This window comes from Lepisosteus oculatus, chromosome 14 (genome assembly GCF_040954835.1).
Source record: "Lepisosteus oculatus isolate fLepOcu1 chromosome 14, fLepOcu1.hap2, whole genome shotgun sequence".
NCBI lineage: Eukaryota > Metazoa > Chordata > Actinopteri > Semionotiformes > Lepisosteidae > Lepisosteus > Lepisosteus oculatus.
The window spans coordinates 33181484-33204636 of record NC_090709.1 but is presented as its reverse complement, the minus strand read 5'-3'; the positions used below and the strand labels follow the sequence as shown (position 1 = coordinate 33204636).

Below are 23153 nucleotides of genomic sequence, written 5' to 3'. Positions count from 1 at the left end.
TTAACTGTTTAACTTGGTAACAAATTAATATTTGTTTCAATTTGGGATCTACACCTGGGAGCCCTGAAATGTTGGCCAGAGGGGAGAAGCTGATATTCAGACGTGAGAATATATTTAAAAAAAGGATCTGATGTTGTTTTTCACCTGTCTAATCAAAGCTTGTTCAAAAATTATAGGACAATCTGATTATAGGACACACGAGTTTATAATCATACTCATTCCACTTTTTAACCCCGTATATATGCACAATATGAAACGTATATACACTAAATCTCACGTGTGAGTCACATAATATACATTTCTTTACGAAAATTAGGAACACTTACTACAATTATCAACCCCCCATGACGAGGCAATATTTCATACCTTTGTTTCTTTGTGGGTTCAAAGTTCTGTCCTGTCGTTTCACACGTAATGTTTTGGTAGTTATCTCAATTTTCCTTTGCAATTATCTCCAAGATCATCATCAACTTTTTGTAAAACGCTATGCACAACTGATATTTAAAGAAAGTCCTGTACCAAAACGTCTTCGTAGGGAAAGACAACTTTTTTTTCCTTACGTTAGTCGCTACACGGTTACTCAGAAAATCCATTCACCGCCTTTCAAAAAAAAGTTTCGTTTTTTATTGTGGTTCACTGACATTTCTGTCACAATTCTGAGGGACCCCAAATAAAATTCACTTGCCGGTATAAAGACGCCGGCGAGGATAAGACAGGTATCGAGCCACCTGCGTATCTAGCGGACGTTTAAAATAAAAAAAATGGCGTGTAATGTTGCGAAGGGCTACTGTTTTTTTTATAGTTTGTCGATTGTAAGGGACGTGGGCCGCGACAGAAATACTGGACGGGGTGGGAAAAGGTTTATTGATGGTTTATTGTACCGCAACGGTCACAATTGACTCACCAGCAAAGATGGCGCCGAGGCCACATCGACTCCCTCCCGCCCTGCCTCGCACCGAAGCTCGAGCTGCGGAGCGCGACGCCAAACCGCCGGTCCACGGGCGCGGGCGCCGGACATAGACGTCATAAACCCTTCCGAGGCGCAGGAATTATAGATCACGGTAGTTTCTTCTGGACCCGGGTTAGGGACAGTGTGCCCTCCGTGAGAGTCTTCTGAGGAAGCCAGTGTCTCATGGGTGTCCAGGCTTGGTACCATCTGTCCATCACAGGACACACAGACACACACACTCACTCACACACCCTGGACAGGACACCAGTCCATCACAGGACATACACACACCCTAGATAGGACACCAGTCCATCACAGGACACACACACACAACCTGGATAGGACACCAGTCCCTCACAGGACACTCAGACACACACACTCACACAACCTGGACAGGAACCAGTCCATCACATGACAAACACACACTCACTCACACACCCTGGACAGGACAGCACTCCATCATAGGACACACACACACCAGGGCCAGTTTTCCCAGAAGCCAATTAGCCCAAAAGCCTGTCTTTGGACCCGAAGAACACAGGGAGAACATGCAGACTCCACACAGACAGTCCCCCCCCGGGTCCAGACCCGAGCCCGGAGCCCCCCCGCGCTGAACCCCTCCGTACAGACGTCCGCACACAGCTCCGTTGTTCCCGATTCCCGAGGTGATCTGTTAAAAGAAGCTGGTGTGTTGCCTCCAGGTGACATTTCCTACTGGAGTCAGGACAGGAGGCTCTTCTGTACACAGAAGGGGGTGGGGGTGGGGAACAAGCCGCCCAGCCCTGTGGTTGAAGCCGATACCCCGGCTTCTCTCCAGACACAGCTGGGTGAGCTCCTCCAGTCAGTACAGGGGGCTCTACTGTACACAGAGGGTGGCGGGGGTGTGGAACAACTCCTTTGTTCGGGGCCTTGGGGCATTCGTGTTGTGAAAGGCGCTATATAAAAAAACTGAATTGAAATTGAATCTTACAGGTTTGGGTTTTTCGGAGATCTTGTCAGAGATCTTGTCTGACATGCCCGTTTCAAAAACGTAACGACACTCCTCACGTCCGAGCGCCGCCGGTCTGTGACGTAACGTATGCTTACACAACCATGACGGTTTCATCATGGACAGCACGAAAGCCCGAAAAGTGGTTGACGTTTTAATTTGGCAACGCCACGATGGATCCCAGTTTTTTTTTTTATTTTGGGGGCCAAAGAGGACAAAAAAGGAAACGTCTGGAGGTGGATCGATGGTCATCTCTGCGGTTGTTCTGATGTTCTGGAAAAAACAAAACAAAAAAAAAAACGGCTCGCTTGCGCGGTCGTGTAGTGTTTCCACACCCCACACAAATCAATTTCTCTTCGCCCCCTGGGGCTGGTCGCCCGCCGCACCCCTCTCACGTGATAGGGGCTTCCCCCGGCTGTGACGTACTTACCCCACCCCCTTCGGCCAACGTCATACCGAAGGTCGCACTTCGGGCCGCGGCGATGTTGACGGACTGTCTTGTAGCGTGAGAAGGGTTTAAATTTCAACTTAAGGAGTTGGCCATCGTTATATTTCGCGAGGTATCATACGGGGGGAAAAAGAACATTTATATTTATCAACCTACTAGTAATACTGGGTGGATGTCACGTTCCCCAAAGTTCAGTGCCTCTCTCTAATAAAGTAGAAACGCGACATTAAAAAAAAGAACTCCTATTCCCATTTGTAATGACCCTGTCGTGTTTTTCCCGGTGTGCGCTTATCTTTCGGAGACCGTTTCTCTCTGGTGTTGTTTTGCTGTTGGAATAAATGCCGAGGTGACCCTTCTGTGTGGAGTCTGCGTATTCTCTCCAGCGGGTCGTTTCCTCCACCGCAGGGGCTGGTCGAACCGGGGTCTCCCAATCGTCACAGAAGTGTGTGTCGTTTTGGGTGGTGGTGGGGGAGTGCATCGGGGATACTGCGCCCCGAGGGGGTGACCTCTCACCTTACTCCGGACAAAGGGAGAAGACCTGTACCTTCACGAGTCCGGGTTGTGAAAACTTCTTCTGGCAGTTCAAAACGTTTCGAAGGGACTACAGCGCTACCCTGTTTTCCATTTGTATCGTGTATTATTAGACAGTCATAAGTATCTGTACTGATCACAGAGTCCCCCTCTCACTGCCAGGACTGAAGACCAGTGCAGCACGAATAATAATAATAATTAATAAGTCTGGACTCTCCACTCAGAGCTCCTCCCAGGTCAGGGGGATCCCCTCCAGCCCCCCCAGTGTGCAGCCCCTACCTGGATGATGCTCCAGTCCGCTCAGCACACAGCAGCTCTCAGTGGGGAGGAGAGCAGAGGGATGGAGCCAGTTCAGAGAGGGGGGTGATACGGAGGCCATGATGGGTCAAGACCAGGGGGGGAATCAGGCCAGGACACTGGGGTAACACCCCTACTCTTCTCCAGAAACACCCCGGGATTGTTAACGAGCACAGAGAGTCAGGACCTCGGTTTTACGTCTCATCCGAAGGACGGCGCCTGTTTACAGTCCAGTGTCCCCCGTCACTATACTGGGGTATCAGGACCCACACAGACTGCAGGGTGAGAGCGCCCCCTGCTGGCCCCACTCACACCTCTCCCAGCAGCAACCTTGGGGGGGGGGGGGGAGGGAAAAAACCAAAAGCTAAACAGATTTTTTTTTTAAAAAATTTATTGATGCTTAACAAAAGGTCATCAGTCCAGTCTGGGGCCCCTCAGCTTCAGTACAGTCTGGGGCCCCTCAGCTTCAGTCCAGTGCAGTCTGGGGTCCCTCAGCTTCAGTCCAGACTGGGGTCCTTCAGCATCGGTCCAGCACAGTCTGGGGTCCCTCAGCTTCGGTCCAGCACAGACTGGGGTCCCTCAGCTTCGGTCCAGTCTGAGGTCCCTGAGCTTCGGTCCAGCATAGACTGGGGTCCCTCAGCTTCGGTCCAGCACAGTCTGGGGTCCCTCAGCGTCGGTCCAGCACAGTCTGGTGTCCCTCAGCTCCTGTCCAGTCCAGTCTGGGGTCCCTCAGCTTCAGACCAGCACAGTCTTGGGTCCCTCAGCTTCGGCCCAGCACAGACTGGGGTCCCTCAGCTTCGGTCCAGCATAGACTGGGGTCCCTCAGCTTCGGTCCAGCACAGTCTGGGGTCCCTCAGCGTCGGTCCAGCACAGTCTGGTGTCCCTCAGCTCCTGTCCAGTCCAGTCTGGTGTCCCTCAGCTCCAGTGCTGTCCAGTCTGGGGTCCCTCAGCTTCAGACCAGCACAGTCTTGGGTCCCTCAGCTTCGGCCCAGCACAGACTGGGGTCCCTCAGCTTCGGTCCAGCATAGACTGGGGTCCCTCAGCTTCGGTCCAGCACAGTCTGGGGTCCCTCAGCGTCGGTCCAGCACAGTCTGGTGTCCCTCAGCTCCTGTCCAGTCCAGTCTGGTGTCCCTCAGCTCCAGTGCTGTCCAGTCTGGGGTCCCTCAGCTTCAGACCAGCACAGTCTTGGGTCCCTCAGCTTCGGCCCAGCACAGACTGGGGTCCCTCAGCTTCGGTCCAGCATAGACTGGGGTCCCTCAGCTTCGGTCCAGCACAGTCTGGGGTCCCTCAGCTCCTGTCCAGTCCAGTCTGGGGTCCCTCAGCTTCGGTCCAGCACAGTCTGGGGTCCCTCAGCTTCGGTCCAGCACAGACTGGGGTCCCTCAGCTTCGGTCCAGCATAGACTGGGGTCCCTCAGCTTCGGTCCAGCACAGTCTGGGGTCCCTCAGCTCCTGTCCAGTCCAGTCTGGGGTCCCTCAGCTTCGGTCCAGCACAGTCTGGGGTCCCTCAGCTTCGGTCCAGTCTGGTGTCTCTCAGCTCCGGTCCAGTCCAGTCCAGTCCAGTCCTTGGTGGGGAAGGCGACTCCGATCTTAGCTGGCACAGAACCAGGAAAGGAACCTGGAAAGATATTCTTATTGCAGGTGTGAGGGACACAGACACAGACGTCACCATGACATCAAACAGCAAGAGGAGACTCCTCCTTGAATCACAGACACGACCGGGCGGCACCCCCCTGTCTGCTCACCTGCACCTCCTCTTCCTCTTCTTGTCCTTCCCGGCAGCCTGCTTCTCCTCTCCCTCACTCTTCCTCTCCTGAGCTACGGTCTCCTCCGCCTCCATCGGCTCGTCCTGATCTTCTGTCTCCACTGACACGCAGCTCAGGGACTTTAAAAAGACGCATCGGCGCTTCTGAAGCAGAGACAGGAGAGTCACGTTAAGAGTCGGACTGGACACTCCAGTACATGAACACTGCAGTGAGAGAGAGAGGGGTTCATACAGACACACTGACTGGACACTGACTTGACACTGGACAGGAGTAAAGAGAGGATCAGAGCATTACCCACCTTCTTTTTCTTCTGTCTCACAGGAGGTGGTGATTGGACCTCCTCCAGCTGGAGTCCGTGGAGGGAGAGAGGGGGCAGGAGAGGGACAGCACAGGGAGAGAAAGAGAGAGACAGGTGAGTCAAGTGTCCCAAGAGCACAGAGACTCTGCTGAGATCACACTCGCAGTGAGTGAGCCTGGGTGTAGCCCACTAATACTGACCCACTGGACACCACATGACAGACAGGAGGAGGAGGAGAGAGACACACCGCCTGGACACCACAGGACAGAGAGGAGGAGAGAGACACACTGAGGACAGAGAGGAGGAGGAGAGAGACACTGACAGACAGGGCTGAAAGAGAGAGAGACAGAGAGGCAGGGACAGGCAGACAGCAGGCCGAGAGAGACACTGACAGACAGGGCTGAAAGAGAGAGAGACACTGAGACCCAGGGACAGACAAGACGGCAAAACTCCACCACAGACAGGACAGGGGGCAGGGTGGGACCAGCACTGACCTCCTTACTCTCTCCTGCCGGAAGAGCTGTCTCCACCTCCTCTTCCTCCTGCAAGTCAAGAGACAGGCTGAGAGAGTGACGGGCTGGCGGGACATCGGCGAACAGAGCTGAAGGCAAAGAGCAGAGGAGACAGGCCCAGCTGGGACAACGCAGGACAGACAGAGAGACAGACAGGGAGACACACGGAGAGACACAGGGAGAGAGACCCAGCTGGGACAACGCAGGACAGACAGAGAGCAGGGAGACACACGGAGAGACACAGGGAGACAGGCACCGAGCCGAACGAGCTGGGCGACCCCGGGAGCTCCAGCTGCAGCTCGGCCACCCTCTCCAGCTTCTGGACGAGCTCAGGGAAACACGAAGACACCACGGGATTCTGTCCAGCGGGGAGAGAGGGAGACACAACGCAGGGGGGATGAGGAGCAGAGACTACGCCTGGACAGGTGAGTGTGTACAGTGTGTCCAGTAAGAGTCTGGACAGGTGAGTGTGTACAGTGTGTCCAGTGAGAGTCTGGACAGGTGAGTGTGGACAGTGTGTCCAGTGAGAGTGTGGACAGGTGAGTGTGTACAGTGTGTCCAGTGAGAGTCTGGACAGGTGAGTGTGGACAGTGTGTCCAATAAGAGCCCAGACAGGTGAGTGTAGACAGTGTGTCCAGTGAGAGTCTGGACAGGTGGGTGTGTACAGTGTGTCCAGTGAGAGTCTGGACAGGTGGTTGTGTACAGTGTGTCCAGTAAGAGTCCGGACAGGTGAGTGTGTCCAGTGTGTCCAGAAAGAGTGTGGACAGGTGTGTCCAACAGTAAGAAGCTGTCTTACCCTGTAACCTAGCTCAGGGGTGTTAGGGGGTGCTCTGTCTCCTCCCCAGATCTCACCTTCAGCTCTGGTGAAATGACGGACCACTAGGAGATGCTGGAAACGAGGACACAAGACAGAGGTTAGGTCCACAGAGCTCACTCAATCACTACAGCAAGCAGAGACCTCTCGGCCATCAGGACTGTGGGGGTCAGAGTGGGGAGCTGTAGGGTATCGGGAGTTTAGGGGCCAGAGTGGGGAGCTGTAGGGTATCGGGAGTTTAGGGGTCAGAGTGTGGAGCTGTAGGGTATCGGGAGTTTAGGGGTCAGTGAGGGGAGCTGTAGGGTATCGGGAGTTTAGGGGTCAGTGTGAGGAGCTGTAGGGTATTGGGAGTTTAGGGGTCAGAGTGGGGAGCTGTAGGGTATCGGGAGTTTAGGGGTCAGTGGGGGAGCTGTAGGGTATCAGGAGTTTAGGGGTCAGTGGGGGGAGCTGTAGGGTATCGGGAGTTTAGGGGTCAGTGGGGGAGCTGTAGGGTAGATGTGGGGCACCGGGCCCACCACAGGGCGGCCGGTCCAGTCTCGCGGAAGGCGACCGGGTCAGACTTACGGAAAAGCACCGGGACTTGGGCCGGGACCTCTCCCGCTGCCAGTCCGGGTTCGGCCTGACCGGTGTGACCTGTGAAGACGCCAAACAGCCCATCTCCGAGACAGCTCTGACCAAATAGCCCAGCCCAGTCGTGTCGAGACTAGGGGCCTTGGGCAGTCTCTACAGTGTGTCCAGTGAGAGTGTGGACAGGTGAGTGTGTACAGTGTGTCCAGTGAGAGTCTGGACAGGTGAGTCTGACCAGTGTGTCCAGTAAGAGTCTGGACAGGTGAGTCTCTACAATGTGTCCAGTGAGAGTCTGGACAGGTGAGTCTGACCAGTGTGTCCAGTAAGAGTCTGGACAGGTGAGTGTGTACAGTGTGTCCAGTAAGAGTCCGGACAGGCGAGTGTGTCCAGTGTGTCCAGGAAGAGTCTGGGTCATCCAGAGGCAATCTGTGCTCTCAGAAGGCCATACTGTACACGTGACCCTGTCTCTTGAGCCGAGGGCGTGTCCTCAGTCAAGATCACCACTGGAAGTGTCTCTCCTCGTCTGGAGGTGTTACCGTGAGACCTGGTCTGTCAAGCGCTTTGTGCTGCTATGTGTGTGAAAGGTGCTCTATCAGTGAAGTTTATAATATTATTATAATACAGCGAGTGCTGCTGGGGGCGGAGAGGTCAGTCGGAGGAGGGCTGGATGCTGGACGCTGGACGGCGGGCGGGAGGGGTGGACTTACGACGCCTCGCCGGGCCCGGGTCCTGCTGCGACCGCGCATGGCCATGCGGCATCTCTGTCGGTGCATCGTCCTGCCGAGACAAGCAGAGTCACAGTGGGGAGGGGAGGGGGCGGAGCCACACAGCTGGGCGGTTTATTCCCCACCCCCGCCCCCCTCTGTGTACAGAAGAGCCTCCTGTCCTGACTGGAGGAGCTCACCCAGCTGTGTCTGGAGAGAAGCCAGGGTATCGGCTTCAACCACAGGGCTGGGCAGCTTGTTCCACACCCCCGCCACTCTCTATGTAGAGGTGCACCTCCTCTCAATATCTTTTTACAGCACGATCATACCCATAAGAGTTGAGTAACGGTAAAAAAACAACTTATTTCTCCACTTATTTTGTTATTTCTCGCCAGCGGCACTTTTGACTGACTTACCGTTTCACGGGGATACTGAAGAGCGATTCTGTAGCTGAAACTAATGATTGAAGTCGAAGTAACTTTATTGGAAGAAACACGTGTTTAGAAAGGACTATATAGCGCTTTCCTCCTCTCCGCCGCTCTGTGACGTCAGGCGGCTCATTGTGACGCCCCCGTGACGTCGCCCCCCACGCGCTCACGGCTCGGCCGCGAAACAAAAATGGCCGACATTTTTCACGGTTGTTGTTTTTTTTTTGGGTGGACATTTTATTTTTCCAACTCTCAGCGGCCAGCCGGGTGTCCCTGTACGACCCCGGTAGTCGCCACCTCGGACAGGCAGAGGAAACGGGTCCAGGTGTTTCCGGCCCAAGCGTTACAAAAGCTGCACTTGAATTTAAAGACAAAATCACGTCGAGGGCGCATTCAGCACCCCCACGTCCAACACGGGTTTCCGTGGGGTTTGGTTCAGTGAAATTAGCACCCCCCCCCCCCGACCCCAAAATCAAAGAAAGACCAACATCCACCCCCCTCTAGCGCCCAAGGGCGTAAATTTCGGGCCACGCCATGTCCAAAAAACACGGGTTCCCCCCCGTCCTGCCGGGACAAGAAACGCCATTTTCTTTTCCGAGCGCTGCGTGGGACCTCACGACCCCCCCCCCCGCCCCCCAAAACCTCTCTCGACCTCTCTACAACACCACCCGGCTGTTTCTGTTTCAAACCGTGGGAAAAAAATAAATAAAATTTCGCCTCTCACCGACCGCCGCGCAAAAAAACACAACTTCACGCTACAGAAACGGCCTGTGTGAGGGGGGGCACGGGAAAAAAATAAAACCTGCGTGTTTTCGGCAGAGTAAGCTCAGCGGGGAAACTCCCTGAATCTCGGGGTTGCTTCTTGAACCCCGAAAACGACCTTTTATCTCTCTTTCGTTTTCTTGGTGTCTGGGACGTTCACGAACTCCACCGCGTTGGTGCGATTCCCAGCGGGACTTGAACATAACCCCCCCCCGTGGAGCCAGAGCGCCCCCGTGTGGCCGAGAGGACCACCACCCGCAGGGCTGAGCTTTTACTGCCGTGTCCCGCTTTCACTCTGGCGATGAAGGAGGGAATCAAGGAGGAGAATTAATATTGTGATCCACCAGTCCATCACAGGACACACACACACCCTGGACAGGGCACCAGTCCTTCACAGGATACCAGTCCATCACAGGACACACACACACCCTGGACAGGACACCAGTCCATCACAGGACACACACACACTCACATACCCTGGCCAGGACAGCAGTCCATCACAGGACACACACACACTCACACACCCTGGACAGGACGGCAGTCCATCACAGGACACACACACTCACACACCCTGGACAGGACAGCAGTCCATCACAGGACACACACACACTCACACACCCTGGACAGGACACCAGTCCATCACAGGATGTTCAGTGCCTCTCTCTAATAAAGTAGAAACAAGACATTAAACTCCGTTCAAAACGGGAGAAATCACCAGGACACCATACACCTTGCTCCGGACGATGGGAGAAGACCTGTACCTTCACGAGTCCGGGTTGTGAAAACTTCTTCTGGCAGTTCAAAACGTTTCGAAGGGACTACAGCGCTACCCTGTTTTCCATTTCTATCGTGTATTATTATACAGTCATAAGTGTCTGTACTGATCACAGAGTCTCCCTCTCACTACCAGGACTGAAGCCCAGTGCAGCACGAATAATAATAATAATAATTAATCCGTCTGGACTCTCCACTCAGAGCTCTTCCCAGGTCAGGGGGATCCAGTGGGGAGGAGAGCAGAGGGATGGAGCCAGTTCAGAGAGGGGGGTGATTAGGAGGCCATGATGGGTCAAGACCAGGGGGGGAATCAGGCCAGGACACTGGGGTAACACCCCTACTCTTCTCCAGAAACACCATGGGATTGTTAACGAGCACAGAGAGTCAGGACCTCGGTTTGACGTCTCATCTGAAGGACGGCGCCTGTTTACAGTCCAGTGTCCCCCGTCACTATACTGGGGCATCAGGACCCACACAGACCACAGGGTGAGAGCGCCCCCTGCTGGCCCCACTCACACCTCTCCCAGCAGCAACCTTAGGGGGGGGGGGGAGGGAAAAAAACAAAAGCTGAACAGATTTTTTTTAAAAAATTTTTATTGATGCTTAACAAAAGAACAAAAATTACAAGCTTCAGTCCAGACTGGGGTCTGGGGTCCCTCAGCTTCAGTCCAGTCCAGTCTGGGGCCCCTCAGCTCCAGTGCAGTCCAGACTGGGGTCCCTCAGCTTCGGTCCAGCACAGACTGGGGTCCCTCAGCTTCGGTCCAGCACAGACTGGGGTCCCTCAGCTTCAGTCCAGACTGGGGTCCCTCAGCTTCGGTCCAGCACAGTCTGGGGTCCCTCAGCTCCAGTCCAGTACAGTCTGGGGCCCCTCAGCTCCAGTCCAGTCCAGTCTGGTGTCTCTCAGCTCCGGTGCAGTCCAGTCTGGTGTCTCTCAGCTCCGGTCCAGTCCAGTCTGGTGTCCCTAGGCTCCAGTCCAGTCCAGTCTGGTGTCCTTCAGCTCCTGTCCAGTCCAGTCTAGTCCAGTCCAGATCTTAGCTGGCACAGAACCAGGAAAGGAACCTGGAAAGAATATTGTTATTGCAGGTGTGAGGGACACAGACACAGACGTCACCATGACATCAAACAGCAAGAGGAGACTCCTCCTTGAATCACAGACACGACCAAGCGGCGCCCCCCTGTCTGCTCACCTGCACCTCCTCTTCCTCTTCTTGTCCTTCCCGGCAGCCTGCTCCTCCTCTCCCTCGCTCTTCCTCTCCTGACCCACGGTCTCCGCCGCCTCCATCGGCTCGTCCTGATCATCTGTCTCCACCGACACACAGCTCAGGGAGTTTAAAAAGACGCACCAGCGATTCTGCAGCAGAGACAGGAGAGTCACGTTAAGAGTCGGACTGGACACTCCAGGACATGAACACTGCACTGAGAGAGAGAGAGGGGTTCATACAGACACATGACTGGAACCTCCAGGACATGAACACTGCACTGAGAGAGAGAGGGGTTCATACAGACACACTGACTGGACACTCCAGTACATGAACACTGCACTGAGAGAGAGGGGTTCATACAGACACACTGACTGGACACTGACTGGACACTGGACAGGAGTAAAGAGAGGATCAGAGCATTACCCACCTTATTTTTCTTCTGTCTCACAGGAGGTGGTGATTGGACCTCCTCCAGCTGGAGTCTGAGGAGGGAGAGAGGGGGCAGGAGAGGGACAGCACAGGGAGAGAAATAAAGAGACAGGTGAGTCAAGTGTCCCAAGAGTACAGAGACTCTGCTGAAATCACACTCGCAGTGAGTGACACTGACACTAACCAGCCTCAGGACAGCACTGCTAGAGCACCACAACCCAGACTCAACCACATCACAGCACAGATCAAACAGCAATATCTCACACACTGGGACACACACACACAAACACAACATAAACTGGAATGCTACAGAACCTTAAACAGACAATACACACTAGCTGAATATTTGACCAAAATAAAAAATAACTAACAGAAACAGACCCTGACGAATTACAGGCTCAGTGACCACAACCTGGCCATAGAAACTGGGCGACACAGGCAGACCTGGCTGCCCAGAGAGGACAGGCTGTGCTCCCACTGCCAGCGGGGAGAAATAGAGACAGAGGTGCACTTCCTACTGCACTGTGACAGATACTCTGGGATTAGAGAAACATTCTTCCCGAAATTCAGAAATCTAATCCCAGAGTTCCCACACCTGCCAGAATCACAACGGGTCCCAATCCTACTGGGAGAGGGAGGAGGGAACTCAGTTGATCTGGGAGCCCAGTATGTGATCTCCTGTCACAGCCTGAGGAACAGTGAGTCTGTCTCCCAATAATGCTCCAGCCACCTACAGTATATGTCAATATTTTATAATATGTCTTTGTTGTAAATGTCTGTAACATGTCTGCTTTACGCAGAGAGTGGCTGGGGTTGGATGTCAAGGCCTGACGATACCGCATTACGCAGAGAGTGGAGGGGTGGGATGTCAGGGCCTGACGACACTGCTTTATGCAGAGAATGGAGGGGTGGGTGTCAGGGCCATACGACACTTCTTTATTCAGAGAGTGGAGGGGGTGGGATGTCAGGGCTAGATGACACTGCTTTACACAGAGAGTGGAGAGGTGGGTGTCAAGGCTATACGACAGTGCTTTACACAGAGAGTTGTGGGGCTAGGATGTCAGGGCCATATGACACTGCTTTACACAGAGAGTGGTGGGGGTGGGATGTCAGGGCTTGACGACACTGCTTTATGCAGAGAGTGGAGGGGTGGGATGTCAGGGCTATACGACAGTGCTTTTGGCAGAGAGTGGTGGGGGTGTGATGTCAGGGCCATACGACACTTCTTTACGTAGGGAGTGGCAGGGGTGGGATGTCAGGGCCTGACGATGCTACTTTACACAGTTAGTGGTGGGGGTGGGATGTCAGGGCCATACGACACTTCTTTACGCAGAGAGTGGCAGGGCTTGACGACACTGCTTTATGCAAAAAATGGAGGGGTGGGTGTCAGGGCTATATGACAGTGCTTTCTGCAGAGAGTGGTGGGGGTGGGATATCAGTGCCTGACAACACAGCTTAATGCAGATTGTTTAGGGGTGGGTGTCAGGGTTATACGGCAGTGCTTTACGCAGAGAGTGGTGGGGGTGTGATGTCAGGGCCATACGACAGTGCTTTACACAGAGAGTGGCGGGGGAGGGATGTCAGGGCTTAACAACACTGCTTTATGTAGAGAGTGGAGGGGAGGGTTTCAGGGCCATAAGACACTGCTTTATGCAGAGAGTGGAGGGATTGGTGTCAGGGCCATATGACACTACTTTACACAGAGAGTGGCGGGAGTGGGATGTCAGGCCCTGACGATACTACTTTACGTATACAGTGGCGGGGGTGGGATGTCAGGGCCTGACGACACTGCTTTATTCAAAGAGTGGAGGGGTGGGTTTCAAAGCCTTCTTTGTTGACGACGACTGCGCCGCCTAGCAGATACAAATGGGTTGTACAACTTTGAACTAGCAAATGGAAGAGGGCTAAGCCCCCTCTCTTTTAGCCCAGGTTCGATCTGTCTCCCAGAATCACCAGGGCGCACGCACACACACACACCCGTGCCGTTGAAGTGTTCTGCTTCATTTCTAAGGGAAACTCAACATTCACTCCTACCCCGAGTGCAGAAAAGACAGCATCCACAGCAACAACAGCTCAGGTCTCTGCACAGGAGCTAAGCTGCCCCCATCTCCTCTGCTCTACTGCTCCTGCGGAGTGGAGTCCTGCCTGGAGCCGTGTTTGCAAGCGGCAGCTCCCCGCGCTCTGTCTGTGCGTCGTGTCCAAGAGCTCCTGGGAGGAAGAGAGAGCCCTCCCACTCGGGGGCTTTTCCACGGTCTGTGTGAGGAGGGGCGGGTGTGTCCAGTAGCTTATCGAGCGGAAGCCTGGGGCGGCGGAGAGCTGTGATCGTGCAGACCTTGAGGTGTCACCTCTTTGTCTGCTTTCCAGCCCCCCCTCCACCCAAGCTCTGCTCCAGAGTAGCCCGGCAACCCCTCACACCTGCACGTGTCACAACCTAAGGTGTGGTCATGAGACACCCATGGGGTGTCGTTCTGTTCTTGCTAATTGTTTCCTGCCCGTCGCAGGCAGGAATCCATGCGAGGAAGATGCGCTGGACAGAGCTCAGAGAGCGCAGCTGGGTGGCTTTCCTTCTGAGTGATGTTCCTGCAACACTCTCCCGCTACTCTTGGTGCGCTCATGCCACAACCGAGGAAGGCTGGAGCAGGTGGCTGTGGGCTCTGCGCACCGCCGAAATAGCTCAGCTGGGAGAGTGTTAGACTGAATTTCTAAAGGTCCCTGGTTCGATCCCGGGTTTCGGCATTTTGTTTCATCGCGCCCTTTGTTCCTCTCTCCAGCCCACCCTGCCTAAAGTGACGCGTCCCTTTCTCAGCCCGAAACGCAAGCGAGACACCAGCAGCAGTCCCTGCAGGTTTCCGTACTGTAGCGGCTATCACGTTTGCCTAACATGCGAAAGGTCCCCGGTTCGAGACCGGGTGGAAACAGCCTCGTTTTGCACGCTCCTGTACTTCACAGAGGTCTTTAGCGACTGGTCATTTGTTCTCAATGTATTTCCGGTGCCTTCGTGCACTCTTGTACCAAACGCACGTTCCTTCTGTACGCGGAGCCGATCATTTGCAATTGGGCTGTGCCGACAGACCAGGACGAGCTCTGTCGGCTCAAAAGCAGCGCAGGACCTGCAAGAACAACAGAAAGATTAGCATCCAGCGGGGGCCTCTTAGTGAGCCCAAGATCTCATCAAGAATCGGCTCCAGCAACAGGGCTGGGCGCATTGTTCCATTCTCCGACCACTCTCGGTGTAAACAAGTCCCTCCTGGTCTCTGCTTGAATTGCACTTTCCTGTGTTTGCTTTGCATGGGCCAATGTGAAGAAGATCCTTTGTAAGTCATTGAAGAAAACCAAGAAGAGGTCGGAGTGGCCTCTGTCGTTCATCAACGATCCAGTCAGGCAGTACTCCTCTGCAAAGCGCCGTTCGTTCACATCGATTGGCTTTTTTTTGCCTTAATTCGTGCAAGTAGTAAAAGCAGACGCCCCTATTCTGCCGTGACCCGGATTGTTGCGGCCACAACACAAAGTACTGACCACTATACGATCACGGCGAGTTACCAAGTTACATGTGGCAGGGCGGAAAAGGCTGTGCTCTCTTTGTGTGACATAATTCGGAAAAGTCCTGACGTTGTATTTCAACTGAGCCCCAGTATACATCGACCCTTCGACACTGAGTGACAACTCTCTTGCGTGTTTTCTCATATTTATGTAGTTTGCTTGGTGGTGCAGTTGTCGTGCACAAAGAACGCTTTGAAAAGCGTCAAAAGCAAGTCATTCCAAGTTGGTCGTTTGTGTTTTCCGTTCAGACGCGAAATGCTGAAATGATCTCTTGGCTCCTCGGTTGTTATTTCTGCTACATAGAGGAATCACAGCACACGTGTTTAAAGAAGACTGTGATATTTGGTGTGTCTTGGATTAGACGAGATTAAAGAGTGAGTAGTTTTGTTTTTATATTTCTGTGATGTTATGGGACCAATGAAGAATGTGGCATTCAGACTAATGTGGAGTATTTGTTTCCTTAGGGAAATTGCCACTGCCGTATACTGGGGCATTAGGACCCATATGGACCGCAGGGTGAGCGCCCAGCGACAGAAACCAGACTGTACCGTGTGTCGGGCTCAGCTGCGAGCAGGACATTGACTTCACTTAAATGATAAAACCCAAATGAACCAAACCTGTATAAATTAGTGGTGGAAAGGAGTCTTTTTATATAGCAAAAGGTCTCTGATCCTTTGGTAAGAACGAGGGGTATATAACCCATTGTCCTCAATATTAGAAATGAATCCTTGAGCACTGCTGTTGTACCAACGGTCCATAAAAGCCTAACATTACCCTTTCTTGCATAAATCGTAGAACATGCCGTCACATTTCAGTTGCACCTCAGTAGCAGTTTGATCTATTATCACCCTGCTCCCCACCTCATAACCTTCGCTCTTCTTATTCTGGTCTCCTAACTGTCCCCCAAGCCCATCTACACTGTGTGAGTGACAAGGCCTTCTCCTGTTATGCCCCCCAAGCTCTGGAACTCTCTCCCCAAGGATACCAGATTCACCTTCCCTAAACTCCTTCAAATTCAGACTCAACACCTTGTTCTGTAGAAGAGCCTTTACTGAACTGGTTCCAATCTTTACCCCTCTGCTTCTACTTTCCTTAGTACCACCATCCATGGTCTCCTCTGTCTATTGGAATTGTTTTATCCTGTGTATTCTAATTGTAATTATGTCAAGTACTTTGAGAAGCCACCTTTGGAACCATTATATAAAATAGTTTATCCTAAAACCTTGAAGCTTTAATAGGGCAGTGCAGTAGGGCTAAAAATTAACAGTGTTAGTGGGCCATCATGATTTGTGCAAATTATAGGTAGTCACAAAGGGAGACTAGGATTCACGACATGGGACACTGAAACAGGGGAGAGGCTTTGTGTAGTAAGTGTTCAGTCTCAATCCACACAGTCTGTGCTGCTGGTAGAGGTGGTTGTGAACACCTGTCTTCCCCATCAAGTGCTGGGATCTCCAGTCTCAATCCTAATACTCCTCATGACTGTCCAATACCACTGCTGTGAAACCAACGCCCATAAGACAAGACCTCCGAGATTCTAACTGCACCATTATTCACTGATGTTTGTGCACCAGTATTGTTCCTCTGCTAAGGAAGGGAAGGCCTACTTTACACCAAGCCCCTGTTGACAATTCCTTCCTTGTGTTTATTTTAGTCAGTTTGTGCAGCCTAGAATAGGACACCAGATCTCACTCTTACTGGGCACTACAGTAGCAACTCACACTCCATAAGCACTACGCCTCTCGGAAATGGGAGGATTTCCAGTATATTGAACACCTCTGTCTCTCCCCCAGTAAAAAAAAGTCACAATGCCCTGCCCAAGGAATAATGCAGCCATCTTCCCCCAGTACAATGCTTTATTACTCCAGCCATTTTCAGTCCTCATTGGCAGCAATACAAGAAGCATTCTTGAAAGGGGAACCCCCCCCCCACAAATACTTCCATTGATTAATGGGTCTCACTTCCCTTGAATTCCTCCATCCCATTCAAACCTATAAACCATAAAGAAACAAGGGCAAGCAGAAGGGTCTTTCACAGCTTTATTGAGATGTTGCCATTACAAGGCAAGTGGAGGCAGGAGAGTCACAAGGGCCAGGCTGGAGCCTTCATTCAGGCACCTGGGGAGGAAGAAGGAGAACAATCCAGCTGCACTGCAGGACACCACCCCTACAGGAGCTCCTCCTGCCAGACCCTACCTGTCCACTGGCCAACATCTCCAAAGTCCTCTGCTCCCTCCACATCCTCACTGGTGCTCTCAGCATCTTCACTGGAGCTCTGAGGGTCTCCCTCCTCATCCTCATTCCAGTCAGCTCCCACATCCAGAGGACCCTCTACTGGTGCCACAGCCACCCGACTACTGGTCACCAGGCTCCTGGTACCTGTGGACAAGCAACACCCAGGATTGAGGGATCTGCTATACCCAGAGACCCACAGTCTACTCATCTACACAGTCCTTTTGTCCAGCACAGGATCATTCCTCAGTTGTCCAAGCATGGTTGTCTCTTGGGCAGAGATGCATCCACAAGGGATAGAGAACCAGACCCACCTTCATTACAGCTGCCAGGACACCTGGACTCACAGCAGGCACAGACCTCATGGTCACCATACAGCTCCTCCCACCTGGAGGAGAGGAGGACAGGTGAGGCCTCCACCTGGCATGTCCCAGAGCACCCTCAGCAGGCTCCTTGCAGAAGTACCTCTTCACCTCCCTGTTGTAGGTGCAGGACTTGGTCCCTGGTGTTGCTTTAGCAGGAGCCACAGCCATGACACAGTGCATGTACAGCTCAGTCACTTCATGCTACAAGAGGGAAGGTCACAGCATTAAGGGATCAAGGCCAATAGAGGGACAGAGAAGGACCTTCTGCCATCAATGAAGGCAAGCTGGCAGCTCTAGGCACTACAGCTGTCACAGTCTGGTTCACATCTAGATCATGGACGTGAAAGCAGACCATGGATCAGTAGAGCAAGAAGGCTGAGCAGCACCTTCCTGGACAGCTTCTTCTGGAAGAGGAAGGCATCAATTGTGAAGCGGAGCACATCCTTCTGCTTGGAGGGGACAAACCTGGACAGGCAGCCATCTGCCTTGCTGTCCACCATGCACCTGGGGACAAGGATGAACCCCTGCAGGCTCTTGGGGCTCCTGCCCACCTCTCCGCCCAGAAGGGGCCGTACCCCAAGTTGTCAATCACGGGGAAACGGGGCTGGGAATGCTGGTCCGGTTTCTCCGTTACGTAACACGAGTGGATGTACAGCCTCTGCTCCACTGTGGCAAAGTAGGCAGTGGCCTGGAAGTACATGGGCTGACCCAGGAAGTACTCATCCTTAGGAGAGAGCCGGACCCAATGGGCTGGAGAGAGAGAGAGAGAGGCAGCATTACACCTGCACACAGCACCCCCTGCAGGCAGGAGGAGCCACTCACTCAAGGAGCTTACAGTTGGTGGTGAGCAGCACAAAGCTGTGCTTGTTCTTCAGGTCCTTGAAGAAGGTCCTTCTCCTGGCCCACGTGGGGACATAGCCAACCTTGTAGGAGTAGTGGAACCTGCAGGACAGAGGGGATGAGGGGCATCTGGACACTTTCCCCAGCAGCTTCTCCGCAGCAGCAGAGCCCTGCCTACCTGTTGTAGGAGCACTTGACTGGCACAGAAGGGAATGAAGCGATACACAGGTGCACTGGAGGAGGGCGGGGCATAGCGGAGAGTGTTGGAGTACACCAGGCGGCCCTGGACAACCTGCAGGGTCACAGAGGAAGGGATATTCCCAGAAAAGGCAACCCCGACACTGGCCCTACTGCTCACATCGATACACTGCCTGTAGATGAAGACCCGCTTACCGATCGCTCGGTGCCGCACTCGTGAAGCCCGTAGATGAAGTAGAAGTAACTGCGTGTGGTTCGGCTGACGCTGCAGTTGCCCAAGGTCACCTCCGATGGCCGACAGCTGAAGCCGAACAGGAGCCGACTGACCCTCACGTACATCCTGCTGGAGTCGCACCACACAACCACTCTTCGGGTGCCCCCGATGGCCGGCCGAGCCGGCTGCCGCCCTCGCTGGGGAGGAAACAGGACGCTCTTGATGTAGGCGGGTAAGGGGCGGCTGCCGGCTTCATCTTCTCCTTGTCAAAGTAGGGCGAGTACGCGTCTCTGGATACGGGAAGGCTGCGGAAGTCGGGAGCTAAGGACCGCGAGTCGTTCTCGCTTGCAGACAGGTCTTCGGAGGGCGCATCTGCGAGGTTCAAGTCCTCTTACTGGGCTGCGTCTTCGAGAGCCGAGAGGTCGGCCTGGAGCGCCAATTCCCGAGAGTCCCAGCCAGCAGGCCCGGCGGAGATCAGTGCAGGGAGCCCAGCCCCTGCGCACAGGCACAGCACAAAGAGAAACGAGCGCATTGCCAAATTAACGTCCCGCTAAATTGCTACAGGAGTAAAATAAGTAAACCAATAAACTGTGTTGAAGCAAGAAAGCATAAAGTGTGAATGCGGTGAATAGGTTTTTATACTGGCAGGACCTGCTACCACACACCTGGTCACACTACCGCTCAATCAACACAATCAATTACACACAGAGACTCGGATTGTTCTCAGGGTCTAATTAGGACCTGATTCCAGTCTGAGGCGGGACTCCGTGAAGCCTCCTGAACACTTTCCCGTGTGTATCTGACCTCAGCGGAGGAGTTCCACGCAATTTCGACAGAATTAAATCACCCACACGTGTAAAATTTGCTCAGATTAATTTATTGTTCAATTAGTTTCTAATTTCCAAGGACAGTGTGTTAAACTCGCTGTCATACAGAGTACGGAACATGCGACACGTCCGTCCACACTTTCTTTTATCGAGGGGGCTGTTCTATCAACATGTACCAACAATAATTTTACTATTTTTCATGTGTAATTGCATGTCATATTAAAATGTGTAATACAAGCATTTCTTTGTTTTCCAGTAAAGAAATACTGATCAGCTTTTGACATGATCTGATAATAATTTGTCTGATTTCTCAGAGATTGCTTTTGCTTCGCAGCACTGAGAACCTACGGAAGCCCGTTTCCGCCAGGGAGTAAAAAAAAAAACGCACTATGGTATCTCAGAATTGTGACTTAGAATCATAGAATTGCGACCTAAAAACTCAGAATTCTGACTTTATCTCTCACATTTGCGACTTCGACATAGCCCATATTTCATTGTCTGTCCTTTTGTTATTGTAACGGATTCGGGTTCTAGGGTTTGTCCCCTTGCCGCTCCCACCCTACTTCGTGCTTCACTGTATTGGCTCGAACCCAGGTCTTGCCAGCTAGAACCCGAATCCGTTACAATAACAAAAGGACAGACAATGAAATATGGGCTATTTCGAAGTCGAAAATGTGAGAGATAAAGTCAAAATTCTGAGTTTTTAGGTCGCAATTCTGAGTTACTTAGTCGGAATTCTGCGATACATTACTATGTAGGACAAGTTAATGTAGAATCGTTACTATGTCTGTCTTTTGTTTGTATGTAAATGAATGTCTTTGACAACTTAATGTTAGTTTTTAATTTAGTTTTACGATGTAGGTCATGCGTTAACATATGCACGAGCATACGAAATGTCTCACTCCTGATTCAGCTCATGCTCCATAGGAGAGAAGAGATTCCTCCTGCTTCTCGTACAATCATATCAGAACAGAAGCCCGTGTCGCCCAGCTCTGATTCAAGAGCGACTCGCATCTTCAGCCCTTTTTTTATTCGTGATCCTAATTTTCTTTAGTTATGATCAATATTGAACTTTTTCTAAATAAAACGACAATAATCAAACATGCAGGCAGACTTTTGAAAAGTATTAGGAGCTGACAGGATGCCCCTTTGGAATAGTTGTCAGAAAATGTGAGAAAAGGAAAGGTACGTAAGCTCTCACACACACCATTGGAGATTGGCATCTGATTGAAAAAAACAACTACCTGTCTCCCCAGCATTTAACGGTGCTGTTGTTTTGATTTTACATATTGTTAGCATTTTAATGAATTGTTAAATGATTGATACACAAATCGCTAAATAAGAAAACGTAAAAACCCTAGCTGTAAGCAATTGGCCATTCATATTCCTGAATTTTAAATCCCTGTGTTTTTCTGTATACGAATGCCTGGTGCAGCTAATTTGAAAGCAGAGTCTACCATTTACTGTATTGCAGAAGCGTATTGTTGCCACCAAGGAAAAAAAATCCTGAGTTTACAGGAGTAAAAGAGGAAACAAATGCAAACACCGTTTAGAAAAAACACACACGTCTCAGGCCTTAACCATGACAAGGATGGGATTTGAACCTAGACGAGCAGAGCACAATGGATTAGCAATCCAAAAAGTGACTCCTATTTAATTTTCTTTTCGCTTCCTCGATTTCTAGTACGCTCCTCAATCCTTACAACCGATAAACAAAACGACTTCATGTGCCACAGCATTCTGCTGCAGGTACTGTTTGCACCGTGTATTAGGCGAACCCGAATTAAATATTTCAAATATGTGAAGAATTTCATGAAAAAGATCACAGCCAATGTCAGCACATCGGAGCCTGTAGGCAGATTCAACAGAAGAAAACGATCTGAAGCCGCAATTCTTTCATAGAGTGTATTGTGACACTCTAACCACGTTGTTACTATTACTGCTACTTCTGCTGCCGTTGCTTTAAACTCTACTCAGCGGGCAAGTAAAGGTGTACAAGGAATAGACTACTTTGAGCCGTCCAAATTCCATTATGTGAATTTAAGCTTTTTTTTTATTAATAACAGCATTAGTAATACAATGCGTGCTCAGAAATGTTACTTATTAGCTTATGAAGCAATATTGTTTCGACAATTTGCGGTCTTCAAAACGTAAACGCTGAAGTTTTTATACTTCCTTGTAAGCAGATCACCTTTGATTTAGAAAAGGAAAACTTACTCCCCTGTTGCTTTCATTGCAATATCTGAATCGAGACCCAAGCGCTAAGAAAGCTGAAATACGCAGAATAAACCCGATTTTAATTTAGATACACATTTTCTAATGCAGCCTTCATTACAAGACAGTTTATTTCTCGAAAGCGTTATGTAAAAAATATATGGATGACAATATTTAAAAGATGAAGATTTTACTTTTGAGAAATTGTCGTTTTACGTATCTAGACGCTTTTCAACCGCTGTTTTTAGAACTCTGCTGTGCTTCCTGAATCATTTTCAGTGTTATAAACTGGGTGTGGAGATAGCGATCACTTTGTAGAGCACTTGATAGGCTGGAGCTGTTCAGACTACTCTTGTTATTTCTCAAACGCTTCCATCATTTTTCTTTCAGGCTAGTATGCGAGTGTGTACATGTGTCTGGTTTTCGTTTCACTGATTCTCATTGAAGATTTGGGAATTAACGAAGAAAGAATCAGTAGCCAGGAAGGCAGAAGCTTTGGTTCTCAACGATCTTGAAGACACGCCCATGTAGAGCAGCATGTGATGATTTGTACTACAAAAGACCAAGTGCTCAGTGACGTCTGCGTTTACCGTTGAAACTTTTCATCTCAGGTGCATCTCAGGTGTTAACCATAGCTGAGTGGCGCAGCTGAAGTGTGCAAGGCCCATAACCCAAAGATCGATGGATCAAAGCCATCTTCTGTTATGCACGATTGATAAGCATACCATCAGTTTAATGACGTGCATTTAAACTGATTTCTTCTCTCGTGTGTGCAAACTTCACACTTACGGTGCTCTTTAATCTTTACAAATATGCAGATGCCCAAATGTTTCTTTGGTTGTTCTGACATCTTTATAGATTACTCAAATCCTTCAAATGAACACCCATATCAGCACAATTATGTTTATATATTTTAAAATTAAAGTACTAACAACAAAAATATCAATGTACATTTGTACTGTGCTCATTTAATAATGATTGTCAAGGATTGTCAAGTTCTCCAACAACTGTGTTATAATTTTAAAATATTTTTGCTAAGGATACACAACGGGTGTATAAGGCATTCTAACTACAGCCAGCTGAAGATAAAATTCCACACGTTAAAATTGTTTAAAACACGCACATTTCCTGCAAAGTTCAAGAGGGCTTTTAGCGGAGATTATGTTTACATCAAAACAATCCGAAGCGCGTCCCTGACCACCAGCCCTTTGTTTAACAGCTGTACAGAGACACACTCCCGTGCACAAGGAAATGTTGT

General features: G+C 51.2%; 1 protein-coding gene and 1 non-coding gene across 2 annotated transcripts; one reads left to right on the top strand and one right to left on the bottom strand.

Annotated features, from left to right (window-relative positions):
- Positions 1–14129: 14129 nt before the first annotated feature.
- On the top strand, positions 14130–14202 carry trnaf-gaa (transfer RNA phenylalanine (anticodon GAA)). The gene has a single exon. It is a non-coding gene; the product is annotated as a tRNA-Phe (tRNA).
- Positions 14203–17456: 3254 nt separating this feature from the next.
- Positions 17457–18345, bottom strand: LOC138242357 (zona pellucida sperm-binding protein 3-like). The gene is made up of 4 exons (XM_069197858.1): positions 18178–18345; positions 17989–18106; positions 17703–17803; positions 17457–17625 (listed from the first exon to the last, which is right to left on the bottom strand). The coding sequence occupies exons 1-4, from the start codon at positions 18300–18302 to the stop codon at positions 17484–17486; spliced, it is 486 nt and encodes a 161-aa protein (XP_069053959.1). The 5' UTR covers positions 18303–18345; the 3' UTR covers positions 17457–17483.
- Between the last annotated feature and the right edge of the window lie 4808 nt (positions 18346–23153).

What these genes read in the sequence shown, in the direction of transcription:
- LOC138242357 (XM_069197858.1), bottom strand. Translation starts at nt 18,302, where the DNA reads ATGTACTTCCAGGCCACTGCCTACTTTGCCACAGTGGAGCAGAGGCTG. An exon ending in AGAAGAAGCTGTCCAGGAAG is followed by an intron (nt 17,804 to 17,988) that starts GTGCTGCTCAGC and finishes TCCCTCTTGTAG; the next exon opens with CATGAAGTGACTGAGCTGTA. An exon ending in TACAACAGGGAGGTGAAGAG is followed by an intron (nt 17,626 to 17,702) that starts GTACTTCTGCAA and finishes CCTCTCCTCCAG; the next exon opens with GTGGGAGGAGCTGTATGGTG.